Genomic DNA, 25,167 nt, shown 5'->3' on the forward strand with positions numbered 1-25,167 from the left:
GCTAATAGACTGCAATGGCAGGAGAGTCCACTATGCCTACACTCTAGCATCAGCCGTTCCGCTGTCTGATGAGAAGGACAATAGGCACTGAAATATATACTGGGGCAAGAGAGGGGAGGGAAGACGGGAACCGGATTTTTGTGGTAGTGGTGGTGGTTGGTGTGACACCCCCCCCAATCCCCCCTCCTCCTCACTCTGTATCCTCCATCTCCCCCTCCTTCTTCTCCTCCCTCCATTCCTCTCCCCCTCTAAGCTGGTCCCATTCTTGAGGACTTGCTGGTGAAACGGGAGAAATAAACAGACACCGAGCGCAGAGGAAAGGATACAGGGTGTGATAGTGTCTACAATTTAGGATATTCCTCCCTCCCCTCCCCCCCTCTGTCTCTCCATCTTCATTCCTAGCCTTTTCTTTAATGGATAGAAATTATCCTGGAACAGGATTCGGAGATTTGGGCGCTGGAACGGGATGGAGTTACGAGAGATCAGCAAAGGCAAGGTAGGCGGTTGTGCCCGTGCAAGTGGACTTTCATACACTGAATGCATAAACACGCTTTAGCTGGCTGCAACAATGCCATACCTATGGACGCATTGCAATCCATAATCACATAGCCTATTTCCTTCTTATGCAGTGATTACATTAATACGGTCCAGGTGTATCTATCAGCAGGCTATTGTCATTATCAGTGGAGGAGGAGGGGGTGTCCAGAAAATGCAAGGAATGCAATTGAGAGGCAATGCTTAATACGGAAGGTAGACTGAGACAGAAAAAGAGGGGGGAGAGGGGCGAAAAGAAGGGGGATGGGATGAAGGATATCGGAGCGAGCTAGCTGGCTAGCTTCCTAGCGTATTATCAAAAATGAAAAATCAAACGTTCATTGTGTTCACAGGGGAGCATGCAGGGCATTACGTCCACTGACTCCTGTGATGCAAATGTAGTTGTCTCAGCTCGCGCATGGGTTGCAATGTGAGTTGACAAGGCGGCATTGGGAGGCATGTAATCACAGAAATCAAATGCATTTTGACGATGCCAGGAGTGCTAGCTACTGTAGGCAGCTTGGCACTATGACCAAGGCTATGTGTCTGCAAAACGGAACGGCCTTAATTCGAGAAATGCACAATGGTGCAATACTACATATTTGAGCAATAATAGCAAGCCAGTTGAGTTAAAATTAGATCCAAATGCAGCTGATTATAACGGTAATTGTAATGTTTTTATTGATTACAAACGTTAATGTAAACAATGCAGCATCACATTAACACATGCGCTATTTAGGGTAGTTTGACGTTTAAACATGTATAAAAGACTTTATTGCGTAAGACGTTAACATAGCACTAACGTTACTAAACCATGACAGTAATTCACTGGCGACTAATAACGAGACTGGAGTTCATTTCCCGAGTCACAGTAATATTCGCACTGTGACATTATGATTTAGAACAGAAACGGTTGGAAATTATATGGATCTGTATTGATGCAGGGTGGTAGACAAGGCTTGACTACGCTAGTTGTCAAGCACGTTTCGTATTACAAGATTCAATTCTTAGCAAACCCACTCCAGGCATTTTGAAAGACATACCTATGCATAGAGGCTGGATAATGTTACATGCTCTCTCGGATAAGGGAATCGACTGTTGTTCTAGACGTGACTAGCTAACGTTATTTGATAGAATGTAACGTTACTATCAGGATAAGAGCATTAACATTACGTGGCAAAGAACTACACAGTCTATATAAGCGCAAACATATATTTGAAACAGATTGTCAGGTAAACTACATACAGAGCCCAGGTTGACAGACCAGTAGGATCTCTACAAACTCGCGTTAGTCGCGGTAATGTGATGAGAAGCTGCAGTGTTAGCTAGCTAGCTATTAAGCTAATTTAAGACATCAAGGAAGGAGCTTAGCGGGCTAATTTGTAACATACTGCTAGTTTATTGATATTTAAATAAATTGACAATTATTTTGTTTTCTAACTTATAAATTGGGAGCCTACTTTCTTGAACTGCAGCCCAGCTAGCTTGCGTTTCCATTTGCAAAACTCGAACCGTCTCTTTCTCAGTGATTCGCGGCCTGTGAATTTCAAAGGCTGCCCGGCTGCGTAGCTACGTAGCTAGTCGCCGTGACAACCAAATCAATCCTGGTTGTGCGTTCATGTATCCATCACCAATGGAGGGGGGACCTGGAGACGCGCGCTGTAGATTATTAGTTGTTTGGTTGGCGGAACAAGATTTCGTCCTTCACTAAAGTGATGTAGCCGTCTCTGCAAAGACATAATAGGCCTTGCAGTAGTATTTCTCATTCTATGCCTATTTTGCGAACCAGATGCCCCAATAAAAGCCTCACTTTCTTTTATTATAGGCTACTGAAATTAGTGAAAGGGTATTTAATGTTTCCAGCAACTGCCCAAAGTAACCTGCATTATGCATAGCTTACATAGGCCTATGAATGCCCCTTGATGATCAGCCATACATTACCTATCTGTATAGCATATTTTGAGCAAATTATGATAGTATACTGCACTGAGCATTTTCCCAGGGTTTCTGACAATATATCCAACAAAAATGAAGTGGTAAGGTGTTCAAACATCAGTAGCTCACTGTACAGATGCATGTTAATTTTAAATCAACCACCTCTGCTTGTTGATTAAACTTTGTCTCTCAGGTCTGTTTTTTAGGATTGTTGCTAATTATGAAATGTGTAGCCTATCCTATAATTATCTGAGTCAAATGCACACTGTGTATCCTCAATTCTAGGAAATGTAGGAATGTATATCTATTTTAAAAGAAATGTTCATAGATTACATGACTTTGCCCTAAATTACTACAAGATGCTAAATGGACAGCACATTTGAGATTAATCAATCAACCAGCCAATGTTGTAAATGGCTGTATTAAATGATGGGTCTATGTTCAGGCGTTCTTGTTGTCTAATCTCTATCTCTATCTATGTTCAGGTGTTAAAATGTAAAACAGGCTAGTACTTTCTTTACTCTACAGCTATCTATTCTTTGTGACAATATTTTCATCCCAGCTGTATCAGCCTCTTGGGAGTTTTTTTTCTTCCCTTTTTCCCTAAATTGAGTTATGTGTAGAGTGTTCAGATGCTATGCTGCTGCTGTGAGTGTCTTTATGGTCATCATTCTCAACGGCATCAGTAGACCTAGCAGCCCTAGCTAGCATTGCTATCAAGTATAGAATTAGTGCCGTTGAAACCAGTGCTCTGTCTTGTTATAAACAGTGACATTCACCATTAATGGTAGCTGTCATCCATGTCAATTGCACCCATATGGAAACCATGTAACATTCTTGTTCTGTTGAAATTATTCTTAAACCAGCAACAGAACTGTACACTTGGAAAGCAACTAATGCTGGTTCATTGCCCTAGTGTGTTTCTTACAAGTGTGTTGCAATAATGAGTTCACTGGCAATTCTGTAGGTGTAGGGTATCATGGCAGAGATATTATCCCTGGTAAAAACACAGTCCAATGTGAATTTGTGTAAGACACTGGAATTCGAATGAGCAGACAAAACATTGTTTGGCAGGCCATACAATATAATTGTATTACACCTAAGCTTCTCTAAAAGCTAAAATAAACCTTATGTTTACCATTTCCTCAAACTGCAAATACTGTAGATTTCTTCTCCAAAAGTAATACTACATGATTGACTAATAGCACCATAAGTCAATTAACCTGCAGTCATTCATAATCAATAGGCTACTGCCACTAGCATGTCTACAGTACCTGAATAATCAACTAGAAGTTCTGGGGAGAAAAACATCATAATCATTGTGATCCCCATAATCATTATTCTGCAAGGCACTTATCGGCATCTCTCGGCTGGTGAGCAGCTCGGCACCATGTTTTAGCTATAGTAATTGTCATAATATTTTTTTTCTCATTACAGCATTTTACTGTTTTAGTGGAAAACAGTAATTGTTTGGCAGTACATGTTTGCATTCAGATTTTGCATTCTGTCAGATGGCACCCTCCATTCAAACAATGTGAAGGTCAGCTTGGTATCCAAACAGAAAATGGGGCTCAGAAAATGGGGTCTGTGGTTAAGATAACCCTTTGAAGCAGCTCAAATATTGTTATGTTGCTCAGGAGTTTCTATATTTATGGTGGCACCGATGGGTCCTGATGAATGGAGGCTTCTGGCTGCCCATAAAAAGCTTGTACTTGTTAGGGGGCTCTATGTGGAATTAGCTCCGCCATCATTAGAGGTGGCTCCGTCCAGCAGATTTAATTGAGCTGACTAATTCATCTCTGATGTGCTCACTCTTGCTCCTTTTCACTGCTCGAGAACTAATGTCTACCAAATTGAACGAGAGAGAGAAAGAGATAAAGGGAGAGGGGGTTCGAATGCAGAGAGGAGGGGGTAAAGGAGTTGACAGAAAAATGGTAGGTGGGGCACATGATGAAGAAGGGCCAGGGGGCTGCAGTGAGGGGATAAGTGAGAGGTGAAGATGTAAGGAAGTACAGGCCCACATGCTGACAAGATGAACTGACCACTACCCAAATGCCCACCACAATTTTGTCTTGACAGCTGTTGTTGTCTTATCCTGAGTGGTCTTTACAGCTGGGATGGACCTATTTGCATGAAATTGCTCCACCTTTTGTGTGTGTGTGTGTGTTGTGTTTGTCCATCTACTCTACACAGTTATTAGTGAGGGGATGGTTGAGACCAGGTGTTTTAAATAAAGGGGAAAGAAATAAACAGGAGATACTGAGATACAAGTCGATGAAGAAATCAAAAGTAGGAGGTGTAGGTGGAGTTTTACTTTCTTAGATTTCATTCGTAATTTAATCTTAACTCATTCTATCACTTTATGTAAAACGTCAATATTTTAGATAATGCATAGTTCAACTGGAACATTTCAGTCTGAATTGTATCTTTTGTTAATTTTGCTGTACACTCTGCCCTCTACGACATTGTTCTTACAAATAAATTTAGGAACCACCTGTATCCTATTGCATTGAATCGTAACATAATATATCACTCTGAAGTCAGAGAGACTCAAGGGCAATCAGTAGGCTTAAGAGTGAAGCCAATCCTTGAAAGCGTAAAACCTAATTACTTGTGTTTGGCAACTATCTCATCAAATTACATGGTTGGACTCATCATCTTTTTCATCAATCAAAATCGGAGTGGAAAATCACAGCATCTATTCACTGACTTGACTATGGTGTTGCTGTGGATAGCTACCACCATCTAGAAAGGGACACCTGTGTTTGTGTGTGTCTGTCTCAGTGTCTGTGTGTGTGTGTGTGTGTGTGTGTGTGTGCAATGTCTGTGGCCTCTTAAACTGGATTTTCCCGTGAGTGTGGTGTAGATTGACTGAGCTGCGGAGGCAGGGGAGTGTGGGAAGTGTTCTGTAATTGACTCTGAAGGCCAGAGCTGAGGATTCATCAATGAGAGCAGTGTTTCTCCGTCCAGTAGTCCTGCCCAGCTGCCATCGTCTCTGACCGACGCAGAAGAGGGGGTGCTGGCAATAGCCTGCCACCCCTGAAAGCAATAGTTGATTGACCAGTCACAGGATTGGCTTAAGTCCTTGAAATCTAACACAGTTTAGCTAGCTGCGGTATTGTGTTTGCACTTTAAATTTATTTAGTCTTTTTGTCTGATTTACCGCATCTGTAATTTTCTCCGAGTACTCAGGAAGGAGGGGTGCAGTACAAACCTCCTTAGACATATGTAAATCAAACAGACTGCATCATTCCTTTTGTGTGCTGGGAGTGTCCTCACGTTGGTGCCGGGTAAGTGGGAAGCACACTTGCTTCACAGATTCCTCTGTTAGGTTTTAAAGGCATCCCGCAAACAGCTGGAACTTGCCGATGTGTTGGTGGAGATATCTCCCAACCCTCCCATCCCAGACAGGAACACAAATCACATCCTCTCTAGAACGGCAGAGACGGGTTCCGCTGTGTGCCAACTGTGATCTCATCTTGAGAATCCACATGCAGAATGGTACTTGGCGCAGACGTAATGTTGGTCCCTGTCCGCGAGGCCATCAAAGATGAGAATTTCAACTTCCAAATGAGTTTGTGTATTTATGAATTATGAATTTCACTTGTGTGATCCAGAATGCATTAGGACAGATGACACATGTCCTTCTTGAGGGAAAGTGAGGATGTGGATACATAAAGACAGATTATGTTCGTAATCTACTAGTGAGGCAGGACAACAGGGGGAGGATGAGGGATCAGCAACCAGGAAGGGTTTAGTTGGGGATTTACTCTGATCCCTCTGGTTGAGGATAACAATATTGTTCATTTAAGGAGTAAATGAGAAAATAACAAACCTAACTGAAACTGATCCACTGGTTTTGTATAAACAGCAATAACAAACTGGGGAAAAAAAAGAAAATAGCTAGCAAGAGTGGAATGTCTGCCATAGAGGTCTTTGTTTTTTTACTCATATCTTTGCCATGAGTCCTTGTTGGGTGCTGATGTTCTTCTGTCTTACCAAGGACACTCCTAACTCCTAACACATAATTCACTGTAAATCACCTGATTAGCTGTAAATTTACCCAATCAAAATGGGAAGAAATGAAGAATTGCTGAACTGTAGGACCACTACACAGCACCTACCCTCTCTCTCTCTCTCTTCTGCAGTCTGGTGTATGGGAGCTCCAGGTCCTCTCATCCCGACACAGAGCTTCTCCATCGGCAAGCTTACGGCACACCCCACCCCCTGCAGGGCTATGCAACCAATCATCATCCGGGGAGCTCCGGACAGAGTGGATCCTGGGGGGCAGCAGGGAGGAGCTTGGGTAAGGATGGCTTATCGTCCCAGCACAGAGTCTTTGGCCAACTTAAAGTTTATCACTTCAATAAGAGAAAACAAACGGGATACTTCTGGTCCTTAGCCGAATACAGATACATAACACTGTTGCACTGGAGTAGATGTTTGTGTAAATATTGTTTGTAAATGTTGCTTTGTTTGTGTGTATAAATATATCTCTGAAGAGGCTCATCCCTTCTGCTCCCAGGTCTGTCAGGTCTGTTTGATGCTGGGCTGCATCACACCAGTCCCTCTGGTCCAGATGCATCCGTCATGAACCTAATATCTGCCCTGGAGTCCCGTGGTCCGCAGCCACCCCCCTCTGCCTCCTCCCTCCTCTCACAGTTCCGAACCCCTTCCTGGCAGACGGGTGAGTTCTGGGACCACTGAGTTATACAGCTGTTGTGTACAAGTCATATTTGATAGATGCTGTATTTTTATATCTGTCTGTACTATGTGTGTTTTTGTTTTGTTTTATCCATTTCTCTTTTGTCTCTTTTTGTTGGTATAGCAATGCATACCACTGCCCCGGCTGAGCTCTTCATTTCTGGTGCCCTCCCTGGCTCCGGATCTTTCCCCTCCTCCTCAGCCCTGTCAGCCTATCAGCACCCTGCTTCGTTTTCAGGCCGCTCTTTCCCAGGTGTGACCTCATCGCTTTCACTCCAGGACACACCCACCTTCAGCCCCACCTCCAATGGCCTTCTGTCGCCCCACGATCCCCTTTTGCACATCAAAACGCCTTCTCAGTCCAGCCTAGGCTTCGATCGGCTGCTGTCCTCCCAGAGTGCAGCAGCCTACAGAGGGTCTCAAGATCCATCTGGAGGGCCCCCTCCACCTCCGCAGGCTCCCACCTCCTCGTCTGCACGGCACTTACCGCCACCCCAGTTCAACCTGCTCTCGTCTCAGTTACAGGACCAGTCCTCCCAGTTGTACAACAGCTCTGTTTTCTCCTCCGCGCCAGCTCCACCACAGCCACCACCCAGCCAAGAGAGGGCCTTGCCCAGGCAGGATAGTGTGATTAAACACTACCAGCGTCCCTCCCCTGCCCAGTCCCAGCTTCCCTCGTCCACCCCTCATCCCCTGCAGCATTACCTCAGCTGTGGAGCGGGAGGGTATCAGCAGCAGATGTCCCACCATCGACATGGAGGGATGTCCTGTAGCCCCCTGGGGGATCAGAGTCCGTCCTCAGACCCCAAACCGTCGCCGCGGTCGGATCAGGTGTACCGACCCATTATCCAGCCACCCTATACTTCCTCCAGTACCTCCTCAGCCTCCTCATCGGCTGGTTCGGGAGGAGCTGTGGGCAAAGGGAGCAAGAGCTCCAGCTCTAGCAGTGGTTACTCCTCCTCGGGCTCCTCTTCGTCCCGCACGCCCCATACGCCCCACACACCACCCTCTGCTTCCTCCACTTCCTCCTCCTCATCCGCGTCCTCTTCAAATTCCAACCCCAACCCATCCTCCAGTTCCTCGTCTGCCCCCTCTAGACAGCAGCCCCCGCCTCAGTCAGCCCCTCCACCTCCTCCTCCACCACCCCCTCCGCCGGTCTCCTCCACCACACAACAGCAGGCACCTCCCAAGCCTTGCCTCTCTGCCTATGGCTCTCCTGTTGCCCCAGTCAAACCCTCTGCTGGTTTACCAGGTCAGACACCACCTCAGCAGCAGTCACAGTCTTACTCTCCAAGCCACCCACAAGCCTCCCACCTCCCCCAGCCATATGGGGGTTTCAGCTCTCCCCAGGCCCAGGACCTGAGCTCTAGCACTGTTGGTGGTGGGAAAGGTTATGGTAGCTTAGGGGCCACCGGGAGATCCTTCTCAGCTGAGGTGGTGTATGGTTCAGAATCCGGATATGGTTCTCTGCCCCCGTCACTTGGAGGAGCAGGAAGCCCGTCACTGAGCTTTGGTGGTCCGGGACATTCCCCTGCACTTCTGGGTTCAGGCAGTGGGGCAGGCTCTGCAGGGAGTGCCACTGGGTCAGTGGGAGGTAATTCTGGAGGTGGGGGCAGTGGCTCGAGTGGAGGCAGTGTTGGGAGTGGAGGTGGGGGAAGCTCATATCATCTTCCGGATTCCAGCCCATCGCCCTCCAATGGGTCTGGCATAATACGTCCAGGGATGCACTCTCCGGCACCCACACGTCCAGCCCAGTCCCCTGGGGGAGCTGGAAGTAGCAAATATCTTTCGTCTGTCCTCTCCCCTCCATTCCTGTCCTCTCCCCAGGGCTACCCAGACACACGAGGTCCCCAACCCCAACCACCCCAATCGTATCACCCCACCCCTCCAAAACCTAAGCCTGACACCGACATTCTGGGGGTAGAGCGACCCCAGGAAGAGGAAGAGGAGGATGATGATGACTTTTTAATTCAGCACTTGTTACATGCACAGAGCCCCACGCCCCACTCTTCCCAGCACCATGGCCAGCCACCCCAGGTTTCTGCACAGCAGCAGCCACAGCAGGCCCCCCAGTCCAGAGATGGAGGCAAAGGTCTCTCAGCCTATGACTTAAATAAGGCCTCAGAGGAGCGGTACCATCTCCAAAGTGTGATCCGCACCAACAGTGCAACTAACAGCACAGCTCCTGGGTCCTCAGGGACCGGTGTAGCAGGAGGTCTGGAGAGTCTGGAAATGACACTGAAGAAGCAGCAGCAGCATCAACAGCAACAGCATCAGCATCAACAGCAGCAGCACCATCACCACCAACAGGTCAAGAGTGACAGAGTGCTGCAAGGAGCAGGGGCTGGCGGGGGTCGGGGAAATGCTGACTCCCTCCCACACCCTCATCCCCACGCGCCTCACCCTCATCCACACGACTCCCTGGGCTCTGTGGTCCACTATAGTCGGGGTGACCCTTACTCCCATCTTCCGCACCAGCACAGCCAGCATGCCCACCACACGTCCCACACACAGCACCCTCAGCATGCCCAGCACTCTCACCCGCACTCGCTCTCACAGACCCACATAGAGCTGAAGAAGCCCCCTGACCCAACGGAAATACCCTATCTGCGGAAAACCCCAGACTTGCAGCACCAATCCCAGTCCAATCTCTCCCTGATGGACTCTCCCCCTGACCAATCTCAGCAGTCTCAGCCGGCCCATCTTCTGCAGTCCGTTCTCTCTCACACCACTCGGAACAAAATGGAGGCCCAGCAGACCTCCCAGCAGCAACAGCAGCACTCAATGAGCCAACAGGCCATGATGGGACCAACAGGAGGTTCAGGAGCTGGAAGTGTTGGGGGAGTGGACACTCAGTCTCAGACCTCTCAGCTGCAGCTCCAACTTCAGTCCCAGGCATTAGAGTCCCACTATGGGCGTGGAAGTCAACGAGACCAGAGCCAAGCAAGTCAGAACTCGGTTTCATCTCTGGATATGCTGGAGCGTTCCCTCTCCAGAACCAACAGCCGAGAAGGGGCTGGCACCGACAGAGGTGGTCATGGAAGCATGGGAGGAGGAGATGGGGGGAGTGGTGATCATCACAGACAGCAACAGCACAGGATGCCTCCACATCACCAGTCCCATCACCCCCAGCAAACAGCATCGGACCTGCATGATTTCCTGTCTGAGCCGGACCTGGGCTTATCAGCTCCTTCCCACATGCACCACATGGGCCCCCATCACCCCCATCAACATAGCCACCTGTCTCAACAGACACACCCCCACCACTCAGCCCACCAACACCCCCACCATATGCAGCCCCCCTCAAGAGCCCCCCAGCCACAGACTCAAGCCCAGTCAAGGGATCCTGAGCCTCAGCTCTCCCAAAGTCAGCTGGACCAGCTCAAGGAGCACCAGTTTAACACCACAAGCCCAGTGGCTAAAACTTCTCAGAGTCAGAACCAGCAGCAACAACCGAGGTTCATGCCTTTGACGTCCATAAGCTTCCCAGATTCCTTGCTCCAAGATGAGGACCGGTCATTTTTCCCTGGTATGGAAGATATGTTTTGTTCAGAAGATTATAAGTCTAGTTGTGCAGGACCAGGAGGTGGAACAACTGTGCCAGGGGGACATGATGGAATGTCTGAAGGACGTGGCACAGGACAGGATGGTATGGATCCTGTCAAAGCAGGTGTAGATGGCAGTGGTTATGATATGATGAGTCACCATGGAGACCAAGGGTATGAGCAATACTGTCATAGCCTCTCAGAATCTGGAAATAGCACCATGCATCTGGACCTGGATTCTTTGAAGACCGATGAGCTTCCATCCACTGTCAACACTGAGCAACTAGGTCTGATTCAGTCCCAGACGCCTGGGATGGGTTTGGGAGGAACTGGCCCAGGAGATTCTGGAAACAAGATGATGGGTGGCCCTGGAGTTGGAGGAGGCTCTGGAACTGGGGGACTGACATCTCCAATCTTCTGCTCCTCTCGGCCCAAGAAGCTCCTCAAAACCAGCTCCTTCCATCTCCTGAAGCAGCGCAGAGACCCTAACTCACAGCCCCAGGTCAAGAAGAATTACGCCCAGGAGTATGAGTTTGAGGATGATGAGGACAAAGCCAATGTACCTGCTGACATCCGCCTGAACAGCCGTCGCCTTCCAGATCTACTTCCTGACTTGGTGTCTAGCTGCCGAAAGTCTGGTGCTGGCTCCAGCATGGACACCCTGAGTCCACTGATGGGTGACCTGGACTTTTGCCAGTCATCTGGATACTCCTCTCTAGGGCCACCTCCTCAGCTCTTGCCACGGGAAGGCCCCAAAAAGCGAGGGAGGAAGCCAACTAAACCCAAACGTGAGGGACCACCACGGCCAAGGGGCCGACCTCGAATTCGTCCTCTCCCAGAACCTCCATACTTCAAAGGCATAATGGGACCTGCAGGGGGTGAGACCAGAGGAAGGGGGCGTGGACGAGGTAGGGGTCGGGGCAAAAGGGAGGATCCGATGCTGGAGATGCATAGAGACTTGAACAAAGGGCAGAACCTCCACCTGCAACAACAACAGCAGCAGCAGCAGCATCACCACCCCCACCACCAACCCCAACATCTCCAGCACCCACAGCAACAGCACATGGTACAGATGCAGCACCACCCACAACAACCGCAGCACCACCACCCCCAACAGCAGCACTTGCATCAGCAGCAACATCAGCAGCCACACCCTCAGCAGCACTTACATCCCCAGCAGCAGCACCATGTACAACAGCAGCACCAGGCCCAGCAACAGCCCCAACAACAACAACAACAACAACACCAGGAGCCCATCAGGCCCATCAAGGTGAGTCATCGAATGGAAACTCAGACACTGATGAATTTTAAATTGACTGCTTTATCTGTGCTGTGTTTATCATCCAATGTCCCTGTGACTTACTGCCCATTTACTTTTGCCCATTTCTCTCTCCCTCTCATTTCACATCTCCTGTGACCTTTATAGATCAAGCTGCCCATCCCCTCTATGCCCTCTTCGGATGCTTTACTGAGGACGGACTCTATGTCCAGCTCTGACCAGGTTCTGTCGGATGGATCGCTGGGCTCAGCCCCCTCCCTCGGACTGAGTCCTGGAGGTGGGCTGGACATAAACAGAGCCCAGGAAAAGATGAAGCACAAAGTCCCAGAGGTGAGGAATTGTAGAGTCCTAGTGGACAGATGAACAATTAGGTGAAGGCTAGAAGCCAAGTGCTAAAGCGTTAGGAATACTTACTGGGTCAGAAAACACGGCTAGCACACTTGTTGTTGCAATTTTTGTAATTGATAAGTAATGCACATAACTGTATTGTGTAGGATGTATTCAGTGTTTTAGAGGGTTCTCTGATCATCTGATCTGATCATAAGACCACTTTGCAGTGTTTTGTTTACTAACTGCTAGCTACACTGATCCCATACAAATGTAAAGACCTGTGGATCAACAGCTTTTCAACCATAACCATAAAGATTAGAAGGCTCTTTTGTATGCGCCAGTGCGTTTCAGATACAGCATGAAAGACCTGCTGTGAAGGTTACTTGCCTGAAGATTCTGAATAATTAAGTAGCATCAATTAGATATTGTCTGAATGACAGCATGATGTATTTTGAACATGAGGGGGGAAAAAGGTATTTAATTGTGATTTCCTCTTAAGACCAGTGATATTTCTAGCTTTCTTTCCAGGTTTTCTAGGTTACTTTGTCCATCAGAATGTATGACCTTTGGATAAATAGTATAGATTTGTAGGCAGCAGTGGATCTTTCCAAATGAACAATAGGAACCAATAGCACAGAGGCTGATACAAAATCAACAGAGACTATAGAACACAAGACTATAGAACACATTGGTGGTAAACTGAGGTAAAATGGTGACTTGTTACCACAGCAACAGGTAGCCTGTAGAAAGCATTTAGTGAAATGCCCAGAAAAACAGTGATGATTTGTGGTTCTTGGTTCTCTCTCATAGATGGCCTGGGAGAGAGACATGGATGAGCAGATGACCCCAGAGGCATGGGCAGCTATGCAGAAACTCTCTAGCTCGGTGAGAACGCACACACACACACACATCTCTGTGCATCATTATTAATTTAGGCTCTCACATCCCTCCTTAAAGAGGGAGGGAGGCAAGCCAGCAGAGGGGTGTGGAAAAATGTCTCATGACAAATCATTATTAATTTATAATTAAGTGGATCAACAAAGTAGCATCAGATATAACCCCCAAATACACAGATGATCCATTTTCATTTGTGAATTTGTACATGTATGTGGGCTTGTGTTAGTACATGCCCCTTTGTGAAAGGGTGCTCCCGCTAGAGGGCATTGTGCAGACCTGCACTCAGATGATTGACAAACCACTGTAATGGCTCTGTCCTTAAAAATGCAATAAAAAGGGAGAGAAAGAGCTGGCTGTTGCTAGGGTAGCAGTTGCCAAGGTTACACAATCATAGCAACCACCCTCAAGCGCCTCTGCTGTTCGATAAGGTGAACTACCTTTACAGACGTACATAAATGAGTTAATGTAGTGCCGAGAATTAAGTACTGCAAAATAAAAAAATGAGAGTAGAATGGTCACATGAGAATTATATTTTACAGACACATTCTCTGTGTATATTGAATCAAGCACAGTTTTCTGTCAGTGAAGTTAAATCCTTCTTTCATGCTGTTCTGTGATTCTGTTGTTTATGTTGTAAATATGTTGTATTTGCTGTCCTTCCCATTCACTGATTTCTTCTTCATTTGTTTTTTTCCCCCATTTGTTTGCTATTTGTCATGGTTCCTCATCAGACGGAGGACAAGAACCAAGAGCTGAAGTCTGGCTTCATGGCGTCCTTCCTGGACTTCTTAAAGACTGGCAAGAAGCAACCTACTCCTGGCGTAGACCCTGTGGATCCTGTGTCTGTAAAAGGGGGTATTCGGCCTCTGTCTCCTTCCCCACCACCTCCTCCCCCGCCTCCGCCTGCTCCCTCGTTCGGAGAGGGTGAAGGGGAGGGGTCCCTCGGTCTGAGCAGCTGCCCGAGCCCTTGCAAGCGACTGGACGAGGAGCTGAAGAGGAACCTGGAGACATTGCCGTCCTTCTCCTCCGACGAGGAGGACTCAGTCAGCAAAAATCAGGACCTGCAGAAGAGCATCTCCTCGGCCATATCCGCGCTTTACGACACGCCGCACAGTCTGGTGGCAGCACCACCGCCTCCTACGCCCTCCCCACCAACCCCACATGTGGAACAGACCCCCTCGCCCATTAACACACCACCCCCTATTCAGGTTGAGCCTGAGCCTGTCACTCAAACACCTGTTCAACCAATGGAAGACGAGGAGGACAAGGACGAAGAGACACCACCCGCTCTGGTAGCCAATGGGCAAAGCCCACAACCTCAAACTCCCACCCCAGAGCAGACTGAGGAGCAGCAACAAACAGAGATGGTGGAGCCAAGACTGGAAGAGGAGGTGGATGAGGAGGAGGAGGAGCAGGATCAAGAGCAAGAGGAAGAGGAGGTGGAGGAGCAAGAACAGGAGAAGACCAGAGAAGAGGAGAGAGTTGAGCAAAGAGAGGCAGAGGAAAAGGAGATGGATGAGCCGGAGTATGAGATGCTGGGGCGTCCTAGAGTTGAAGGTAGGTGAAAGCTGGGTTCCACTATTAGCGGTAGCTGTGGTATAGTATGTTGTCTTTGGAAATTTGCATTTTGTTATAATTCCTCAGAACAGCTACATTGTACTGTATGAAAGATAGTGTCAATTGAAATATCACCACACTAATGTGATTTCCCCTCCCATTCTCCCTCACAGATTCTCCGTCTGCGCCAGCTTCCGCTCACGCCCAGCCCTCACCCCCCTCTCTCTCCCCCTCGCCCCCCACATCCTCCTCTCCCTCCCCACTTCCTCCTCCTCCACTTTCCCTCCCCTCTCCTCTACCGTTAGAAGAGGAGGAGGAGGAGGAGGAGGTTCCCCAGCCTCAGCATCTTGAGGAGGAGGAAGTGCAGCAGGCCCCATCTCACAGTCCGTCACCTCCCGCCCTTCCCTGCCCTTCACCCCTCGGCCCAGCCTCCTCCCCCTCCCCTTCCTCCTCCCCGAACGCTGTTAACGAGGAGGAGCTCAGCCCGGAGCCTCAGACCCCGCCGACCCCTGAGGACGTGTCCATGCGCAAGATCACCTCGCTGCACCTGGCCAAGAAGCAGGCCGACGTGGCCATCGTGGGCGAAAGCGAGGAAGACGACAGCGAGAGCGGAGGGGAGGGCATCTTCAGGGAACGAGACGAGTTTGTGGTGCGGACCGAGGACATTCGGACTCTGAAGGTATCCCAAATCATTTGTGCAAGATTTGGAATAGAGTTAACAGTCATGTAGATATTCAGCAATATCTTGTAGATTGTAGGTCTTTGACCTCTTTGGTGTCATGATGTAGCGTCATAAGGAGGTCCTGGACACTACACAGACTCTAATACAGTTATATGTCATGTATGTGGGCATAGTCCAGCAGCAGTAGAGTCATCAATTGGCTATCAGGTGGCCTGGGTTTGATTCCAGAATCCACAGTTGCCAGTCTAAGTCACTTTGGATAAAGACGTTTGCTAAATGTCAGTCACCTTTACATGACCTGAGCTGAGTGTTTGCGCCCTTACCCACAGCTGGCCCTGCAGACAGGCCGAGAGCCTCCCCCCATCTGGAGGGTGCAGAAGGCCCTGCTACAGAAGTTCGCCCCCGAGATCAAAGACGGGCAGCGGCAATTCTGTGCCACCAGTAACGTGAGTCTCGCAGGCCATCCCTCAAGAAGCAAATCGATTCATAAATGAGTGCATGATTGAAAGAATGAATCTTAGGATGATCTCTCTTTTTCTTTCTTCTTCTACGCACAGTACCTTGGATATTTCGGTGATGCTAAGATTCGCTACCAGCGTCTGTATGTGAAGTTTCTAGAAAATGTCAATAAAAAGGATTATGTGCGTGTGTGTTCACGGAAACCCTGGCATCGCCCTGGACTCACACTACGGTATGTCACTGCACTTGAACACATACTGTACTGTATGTGGATGGCATGCTCAGCCCTCAAACACTACCTCATGTTAATGGATGTGTCATTTCCATGGGACATTATTGTCAACCTGCAGACATAGGCTGAAATAGCACTCCAGCTTTTCTAATCATGGCACAGTGAAAAGTGCTAGGATGATAACACTATTAGTCAAATTAATGAGGTGATAATTACAACTTTTCCTCCTCTGTCATTTCCTTTCCAGCCGCCAGTCACTTCCAAAGGTGCCACCTGTTACCCGTAGCCAAACTCCTCCCAGAGTGGAGAGAGATGAGAGAGAGAAGGAGAGGCAGCGAGAGAGGGAGCAGAGAGAACAGAGGGAGAGAGAGAGGGAGAAAGAGAAGCAGCAAGTGAGGGAGAGGGAGAAGGAGAAACAACAGGAGAGGGAGAGAGAGAAGGAGAAACAACAAGAAAAGGAAAGAGAGAAAGAAAAAGAGAAACAGCAGGAGAGGGAGAGAGAGAGAGAAAAGGAGAAACAACAAGAGAAGGGGAGGGAAAGAGACAGGGAGAAAGAAAAACAGCAGGAGAGAGAGAGGGAGAAGGATAAACAGAAAGAACGGGAGAGAGAGCAAAGGGAGCTGAAGGAGAAGAAAGAAAGGGAACAAAAAGAAAGGGAGAAAAGGGAGAGAGAGCAAAAAGAAAAGGAGAGAAGAGAAAAGGAACAAAAAGAGAGAGAACAGCGTGAGAAAGAGCGGAGAGAGAAAGAGAAGGAGAGGGAGCGGGAACAGAGGGAGAGGAGAGAAAGGGAGAGAGAGAAGGAGAGGGAACAGAGGGAAAGAGAGAAGAGAGATAAAGAGAAAGAGAGAGACAGGGAACAACGAGAAAGGGAGCTAAAGGAAAAAGAGAAGGAGAGGGAGCGAGAGAGGAGGGAAAAGGAGAAACAGCAAGAGAGGGAGAAGGTGAAGGAGAAAGAGAAGAAGCCTCAGACAGCACCACAGGATAAGGTGGAGAAGAGGGGTGTGGTGGTGGAAAGAGGACGAGGCAGGGAGGAGAAGAGAGGAGGAGGAGAGAAGAAGGTGGAGCGGCCCCCAAGGGTGCGGCCAGTGAAGGTGAAGGCAGAGCCTCCGCCCAAGAAGAGGAAGAAGTGGCTGAAGGAGGTGGCGTCATCCTCCGACTCCGACTCCTCCCCCGAGCCACACAGCGAAGATGAAGGTCAGTGGGAGGGAGGGAGAGAGGGCTGCTGTGTGTGTGTGTGTGTGTGTGTTTGTGTGTGTGTGTGTGTGTGTGTATGTACAAAGTGGTTTTGTGTTTCTATGTCTATGTGTAATATGGCTTTGTATGTGCGTGTGTGCGTGCAAAGTGTTTTTTTATGGTCTGTGTGTGTTTGTGTGTGCGAGTGTGCATGGTTGCGTTTTAGGAGACAGGGGAAAGTGTCTGTGTGTGTGTGTTTGTGTGTCTGTTTGTTTCAGAGACGGAGAGAGGAGAGATGCTGTGCTGTGTGTGTGTGTGTGTGTGTGTGTGTGAGGAAGACAGAGGAGACAGTGGGTGCGTTTGGGTGACCTACATTACGAAAGGATATTAATCTTAGTGTGAAGAATATCTAGGAACTGTGCATTATGTGAATATGGTATGTAACGTGTGTGTGTGTGTGTGTGTGTGTGTGTGTGTGTGTGTGAGGAAGACGGAGGAGACAGTGGGTGCGTTTGGGTGTTTGGGTGACCTACATTACGAAAGGATATTAATCTTAGTGTGAAGAATATCTAGGAACTGTGCATTATGTGAATATGGTATGTAACGTGTGTGTGTGTGTGTGTGTGTGTGTGTGTGTGTGTTAACAGCTGTAGTGGTCCGCGGGATGAACAACCGTGCCATGCGGGAGATATTCCGCAGCTACGTGGAGATGCTGGTCAGCACCGCGCTGGACCCTGATATGATCCAAGCTCTGGAGGACACCAATGGTAATCAGAGAGAGAGAGAAAACCTGTCTCTGTGTTAACAGACACATACATGTTCCTGTGCACAGATGTGTGTGTATGTATGTATATGTACTGTATGTGTGTACATGTATATATGTGTACACAGACCTACACACGCACGAACACACACACACACACACACACACAAACACTCAAATGCTATTATTTATTCTATGTTCACCAATGGTAATCAGAGAGAGACTAGGAGAGAAACATGGGGCTAGGGGGGAAAATCACAGCACATTGGAAGTGATAGACTTATTATGTGAGTTACAGAATGAGACGTGATGATCCAGTGCCAGTGGTAATGATGTGAAGAGAACTGGACGAGAGGGATGAATAGGGAAGGAAAGAGAGGGATGATGGGACTGGAATGAGAGTCCTGATAGGGAGATAATGAGAAAAGGAGAAGTAAAAGAGATGAAAAACCTGACCTCCGTCACCTTCCACTCCCTTAGATGAGCTGTATCTCCCGCCCATGCGCAAGATTGACGGCATCCTCAATGAGCAGAAGAGGAGACTGCTGAGGAGAGGCAACATGAGCTCCCAACACCAGGTACACAATCTGTCTCTTACTACCTTCTCACTCTGCCGACAAGTCTCAAGTGTCTGTCTCTCTGAATTGTTACTAAAAGCATTCTTTAGACCCAAGCCATATTAAAATCAGACTCCAGTAAAATGGTGCCACCACGGTAGGAATAAAACTGTATGAATCATACATACAGCAGTGAGGATGCATTGACGCTGTACCATGCTGAAGTGGTCTCTGTGCCAATAGTGTGGGATGAAGCTCCCAGGTTTTGTGAATTAGCTGATTTAAGCAACTGTGGGAAATCAGCAGAATTTTACTATGCCTGTTTCAAGGAGAACAGTTTCATCTTGTGTGTGTGTGTGTGTTGTGTATGGGCATATCTGTGTTTTTGAATGGGTGTGTCTATGTTTATGTGACTTATCTCTCTGTGGCTCGCACTCTCTTTTCTTTCTCTGTATTTTTGTGGAGCAGGAGGCTCTACACATGTTCCCCCAGATGACCGCTGATCCGCTGGACTCTGGAGCTGTGCGTGTGCACTTGGCTGGCGAGGGTTACAACCGTAAAACCCTCAACCGTGTCAAGAGGAGCTTTCCCAAGCAACAGGCAAGTCCACTCATTGCCTGTCAGAGTGACAGATTGTCTCAGACCCACTGTCTCAAATTTGGTGCCAGACATCCCAAGGTCACAGGCTCACTCAGAGCTGAATTAGTTCTGATATGTGTCCCTCCCTTCTCTGTGAGGCAATTGCAGTTCACATTGTATGTCAGGGTGTTCGGGACATTGTTTTTGTTTATTTATTTGTTTATTTTTTTTTTTTTCTGTGGGTTCATATTAATTAGGCAGCATCCCCCTCAGAGGGAATCACCATTCACAAGGCACTCCTTGAATTAAAATGCTTTTATCTTACTGACATGTCCTAATCGGAAAATAAAAGAAATGCCCATACATAGTGACTTATGCCTTCTTAAGGGCATGATACTTGAGTGTATTGAGGAAGGTATACCGACTTAAACAACATTTAATATTAAGACTTTTAAGTTCGGAGCATGACTATAACCTACATGTCATACTGTATGTTAAAGGTGTTTGGAATAATGCTTTTATTTATTTATTTTTCTGTTACATATAAAATAGACAGCTCAGATATTTCTCACTAAATTCTTTGCTAATACCCAAACACCCTGTTTTGGAACATCTCTCTGCTTTTCATTGACACTGTGCAGGGACATTGAACTGTAATTAAAGGAAAGCTACATCAGGCAATAATGCAAATGAATTATTAATGGAGGCAACCTCAGGCAGCATTAGCAAAACTGTTTGCGCTTTGCATCAAGCTGCAACAAGGAATTGGAATCAGCCCGGATTGTGGGAGTTCTTAGGGAGTTCCCCTCATAAGAGCCGCACTGCCCCATAGGGTAATTTTCCACTAAAAAGTGTCTACCATTTCCCAGCAGAACTAGAAAGACACCAAGATAACACTTGCATAAATCAATGCCGTATCAAGATAATGGAATGAGGGGGGATACTGTGGTGCAAGTGGCTGCAGCGTGCAAAGCATGTTCAGGTCCAAGTGCCCGTGGGAACCCAGGTTAGAATCCAACCTGCGGTTATTTCCCATGTAATGAAGGACTGGCTCATGAATTGGTTTTCCCCAGTTAACCCTCTGCTTCCTCTCCTCCAGGACCTGAAGCTGTCCACAGAGGCCTGCAGGATGTACAGTCTCTACCACTCTCTCCATCATTACAAATATCACACCTTCCTGCACTGCAAGAAAGAGGTGAGAAGCTTTATTCATCTAAATGCTTAAAGCCTTCATTTCTAAATCATGCTTTTCATCCACCCCTCTCTCTTCCCATTGTTCATTAACCTTTGTCCTTTCTCTGACCTTCCCTCAGACGGACAGCATAGAGCAGGCAGCGGAGGACCCCGGACAAGAGGAAGTGGTTCAGCAGTGCATGGCCAATCAGGGCTGGCTGGAGACGCTCTTCAACTCCTTTCTGGACCTATTGACCCTCAGCACCAAAGCCTAAAGGGGTAGAGCTTTGAGAAAGACTGGACCATTACACAGCCTCAGGGGAGGTCTGGATTAGCCCACTCCTCTCCAGTGGGGTCCAAGCTGTCGGATTTCCTGAAGAGATTAGAATTTGACGTGAAAAGATTTTTTTGTGAAGTTTTTTTGTTTTGTTTTCTTACAAATACTGCTGACATTTTCACCAGTGGATGAGGTGGTACGGAGAGACAGAAAAGGGGAAGAATTGGAAGAACAAAAAAGTGAATGTGAGGAACACCTGCAGAAAACTAGAGGAAAACCATGGAGGCGTTCTGTGCTTCAGGAGAGCCGGAATCTGACAGCTGTGTTCTGCGCGAAACATATCCTCTTAAATATATAAATATGTATTATCAACAATTATGATTTGTATTATTTATACTTGGACATTTTTATCAAGTATTCCCTCAAGTCGAGGCAATTTACTGTTATTATTTTAAATAATGATGATATTTTAATGGGGTGCTCATGAAATGGCTCACCCATAATTCCCTTTTCCTTCTGTGCCCAAGGCTCAGTGATTAAAAACTAAAATTCTTGGGGCAGGGCATGCAGAAGGGGGCGTGGCTTAAACAGAGTGTCTGATGTCATTTTTTATGTCTCCATTCTGAAGAAAAGTGGAAGGAGAAATGTATTTAAGCTAAACAATGTGTTCTTTCTGTTCTTTAAAAGACTATGAGAGAAGCAAAAAAAGTGTTACTTGTTTGTTTTCTGAGAGAAACCGCATTGGTTCTGGGGAAGCTGTAACAGTTCTTCTATTTGTTTTATTTTGTTTTTTCAAAGTGTACAAAACGTCTGTGTTCAGTGTTTGTTTTTTATCTGTTGGTTGTTATGATGCTAATATTAAGGATTATTATTTGAAGCTTTACCTCTCGGTTTGATCTGTGTGTGTAAATATTGTACAGTTGCTCACTGGAGCCTCTATCTCCCTGTCCGTATTCTGTAAATGGGTCTCTACGTCTTTGAAAGAAGCCAATAAAAACATTCAAATGATGGAAATGACAGGGGAAAGTGACACATTGCATGAGACTATTTTTTATTATTTGAATTGTGTAAATAATACACTGAAATATAGCAGCAGTAGGCCTATCATAAAACCACATCATAAAACCACATCATCATAGCAGTGTGGGAAAGTGAATGTGGATGGAGAAATAATCAGAGAAAGAGAAAATTATCTGAAGGTGTAAAAAGGTGTACAATTTTCCTTTGTTTAAAGATGGCATTGAGATGATGGCATGGAGTTATGGCCTCTATGTCAACAAATAAGGATTACAGGTATCCAGTCTCTAATTAAGAAATCACAAAAACACAGATGCATTTTGTTTTTAAGCTGATATTTTTTTTTTTATTTGACAAAATGCCAGAAAGGCCTGCTGCAGCATTAGACCGAAATCCCTTTGCAGAAGTATAGAAATCCTCCAATCTGAGGAATTTGCTGAACAACATGTCTTGTTGCCATGGTGATGTTGCCATGGTGATGAAGCGGGCTGCGTAGTAGAGTATTTGTACGTCTCTGGTGATGGCTGTCCCTCTTTGTCTCTGCTCTCCTCTCCTAGTGTGGGGGGTTGGCGGGGGGTTGCCTTACCGACTGCAGCCCAGAACCCATTGAAAGATAAGCTGTAGCCTAGTGTTTTGGGTGTGGGACAGGATGTACAGACAACTGCTTAACGTCTTATAAAGATAGATCATTTATAATGACAACGTGACACTGGACACCATTCACATATTCTCATTTGTGTAACAGCTAGTCTTTTGCTCTATTTCCCATCTCTGAAGGTTATGTATTCTTCTGTGTTCTTCTCTGTATTCTTCTGTTTACAATTCTTTTCTCTTGTCATTCATGACGCCCCCCACCCCCCTCCATATTCCCTGTATTTCTATTGGTCTGTCAGTCTTTCTGTCCTCCTCTGACTTAAGCACCTCCTGGCTGCAGCTCCTTGTTTTTCCACAGAGTGGCGCCGAAGCACCCTCTGGTGTTGCTCTTTTGGGCTGGACCCAACTGTTGCTATTCTAATCACCATTCTGAATTCTGCACTGCACTGCACTGCACTGCAAAACTATGGAACCCTCCTAAACCATGGCCATTTCTTATGATGTGTCAAATTCTTCTTCCAGATACCTTTTCAAATGATTTTCTTTATGATTGTAGCAAATATTGTTGCAGCACCCGGTCATGTGCAGAAAGTATATGAGGAACAGAGGAAGAAAGAGAGAGAAAGAGAGAGAGAGAAGTGGCACCTTCTCTCTGAAACACTGGTCTGTTAATCATCAAGGTCTAGGTCTCACATTGTAAACGTCATCATGAGTAGGCCTATACCTATACATGACTCTTTCATTCAGTCACTAGACCTAATCTTATGTGCACTTTTTTAGATGGTCAGAAGATACATAAATCTTCTTAACTGGCCTACTCACTCCACTTGAATAACATCTTGATCATATCAAAAGAGTGGTCTTTCTTCCCAAGTGAACACAGTAATGTGTTCCCCCCCACTCCCACCCCTTCTCTCTACACTCTTACACTTATTATGACCGCTGCTAGTGTGAAACTTGGTGGGCATGTAGCCCCACTAGACTTTATTTTTGGTCGTTTTGGTTCGTTTGGGAACCTTCGTTTGGGTAGCCTACTACTGAGGCAGCCCCCATGCACTCCGAATTTCATCCAGGGGTGCATAAAATAAATGGTGGTAAACCGGTGGTACATGAGCATCCACTAGGGGGTAGGCCTACGCAAGATGAAAAAAGGCAAAGTCGGAAAGGTGTTTAAAATGATTTTTTTTTTTTTTTAATCTTAAGCCTATGTTCTCTTTGTTCTTTGTGTTTCATAATGTTGTTCTCCACACTGTTTTTTTACTGTAAGAGCTCATAGACCAGTTGCACATTTTGATTTTGTTATTTGTTATCACGTAGGGCGGCTAAATTAAACATGATGCCTGGAATGCATCAATAGAATGTGTTACGTTTTTGTGTGGCGGATGGTGGGGGTATGCGAGCCGAGTCAGGATGTAGGTGGTGGTGCGCGAGAAAAAAGTTTGGGAACCAATGTGGTAGATGATGATGAGGAGAGGAGCTACCAGGCAGGACTGTCTGACACACTCTCTCTCTCTAACAAACACACACACACACACACACACACACACACACACATACACACACTCACATCCACATGCACAGACACACATGCATGCACACACACACACACTCACATCCACACACTCAGGCACGCACATACAAGCACACACAAAAGCTGCAAGACTAGGATGGAATAGGAGATTAGAGCCCAACCGATTTATCGGCGGGCCGATATTAGGCATTTTCCAAACTATCTGTATCACTAATTATAACGGCCGATGAATAATTTTAAACTCAGTAAAGGAAAAACGAATATTAAGCCTTCATTTAGGCTGCATTTCAACAAAGGTGTTTCAAGTAAGGAAGAGCATGGTTTAGGCTACAAAGACTAAAAGTAAAGTAAAGTATCTGGTCATACTTGTAAAAAGGTTTGCTTGCATAAAGGGATGGAGTAATTAAGTAGGCTATATAAACAACAATGTAGATTGTGGCAATGTGGTTATCACAGAACAAAGACCTGACACTCTTTTATTTCTTGAAAAAATAAATGACTGTTGGCCTATTAGGAAACTAGATAGTTAGGCCTAGCCCTGTTTAAATACATAATGCCCCACCTTGATCAGAACCTTGTTATGGGAGAACATTTTTACGTTGTGTTAAAAATAACTATTGACCGATATATATCGGTTATCGTTTTTTGAAAAACTCAAATATCGAAATCGGTATCGGTCTTCAAAATCCCATATCGGTCCGGCTCTACAGATGGAGACAATTTACAAGCGTGATTTAGTTTCGGGGAGAGGATGTACAGGACTAAGCAGCAGTCACATTATGTACCGCTATATGCGGTACATCTAATTACCTTTCTCTCCCTGTTCCTGCTTCTTCAACATGAAGGGCAGAGTCTGTGTCGACACCCTCTCACTCTCCCCAGAGCCAGGCGCCAGACAATCGGACAGCAGGATGCCTGGCCACTGCAGCTAGAGGGAGGGAAAGACCTGTACCCATTCACCACATTAATTGCATTAAAGATTGCTTTTTTTCGTTTAAAGAAAATTAGATTCCCCATGGAAATATTTGAAATGAACAAACTGAACAAAATGTTGGTAGTGTTGCATATTGATATTGAAGTATTGAAGAATCAGATAAAAATACAGTTGATTAATATATATAGTCTCATAGGCCTACATAATGTTAATAACTTCAATGTAAAAATCATAGGCCTATTATTTAGAAGGATTACCCTTGAAGAAAAGGAGTGAGGGTCTGTTTCAAATGAGTAGCCCTCCATATGATTTTGGGCCCTCATTCCCAAAAATGTTGGAGTCCCCTGGTATAACTGGTAGAATATATGCTTCAGGAAGGGTTGACAACAGAATGTAACTTGCTGAGTAAATGCAG

General features: G+C 46.5%; 1 protein-coding gene across 1 annotated transcript; it reads left to right on the forward strand.

Annotated features, from left to right (window-relative positions):
* Positions 1-254: 254 nt before the first annotated feature.
* On the forward strand, positions 255-21,706 carry prr12b (proline rich 12b). The gene is made up of 16 exons (XM_048245649.1): positions 255-496; positions 6,618-6,775; positions 6,995-7,156; positions 7,298-11,988; positions 12,145-12,327; positions 13,138-13,212; positions 13,956-14,781; positions 14,955-15,460; positions 15,793-15,909; positions 16,021-16,154; positions 16,402-17,348; positions 17,975-18,094; positions 18,571-18,668; positions 19,116-19,247; positions 20,326-20,421; positions 20,540-21,706. Exons 1-16 carry the CDS (start codon positions 414-416, stop codon positions 20,672-20,674), a joined length of 8,463 nt encoding a protein of 2,820 aa, XP_048101606.1. The 5' UTR covers positions 255-413; the 3' UTR covers positions 20,675-21,706.
* Positions 21,707-25,167: the final 3,461 nt, after the last annotated feature.

The sequence above is a fragment of the Alosa alosa genome, chromosome 6 (assembly GCF_017589495.1).
Source record: "Alosa alosa isolate M-15738 ecotype Scorff River chromosome 6, AALO_Geno_1.1, whole genome shotgun sequence".
Lineage (NCBI taxonomy): Eukaryota > Metazoa > Chordata > Actinopteri > Clupeiformes > Clupeidae > Alosa > Alosa alosa.

Bases quoted from the DNA above. Each gene is read 5' to 3' on its own strand.
- prr12b (XM_048245649.1), top strand. From the start codon at position 414: ATGGATAGAAATTATCCTGGAACAGGATTCGGAGATTTGGGCGCTGGA. The intron at 12,328-13,137 runs GTGAGGAATTGT...TCTCTCTCATAG, and splicing joins TGAAGCACAAAGTCCCAGAG to ATGGCCTGGGAGAGAGACAT. The intron at 15,461-15,792 runs GTATCCCAAATC...CCTTACCCACAG, and splicing joins AGGACATTCGGACTCTGAAG to CTGGCCCTGCAGACAGGCCG.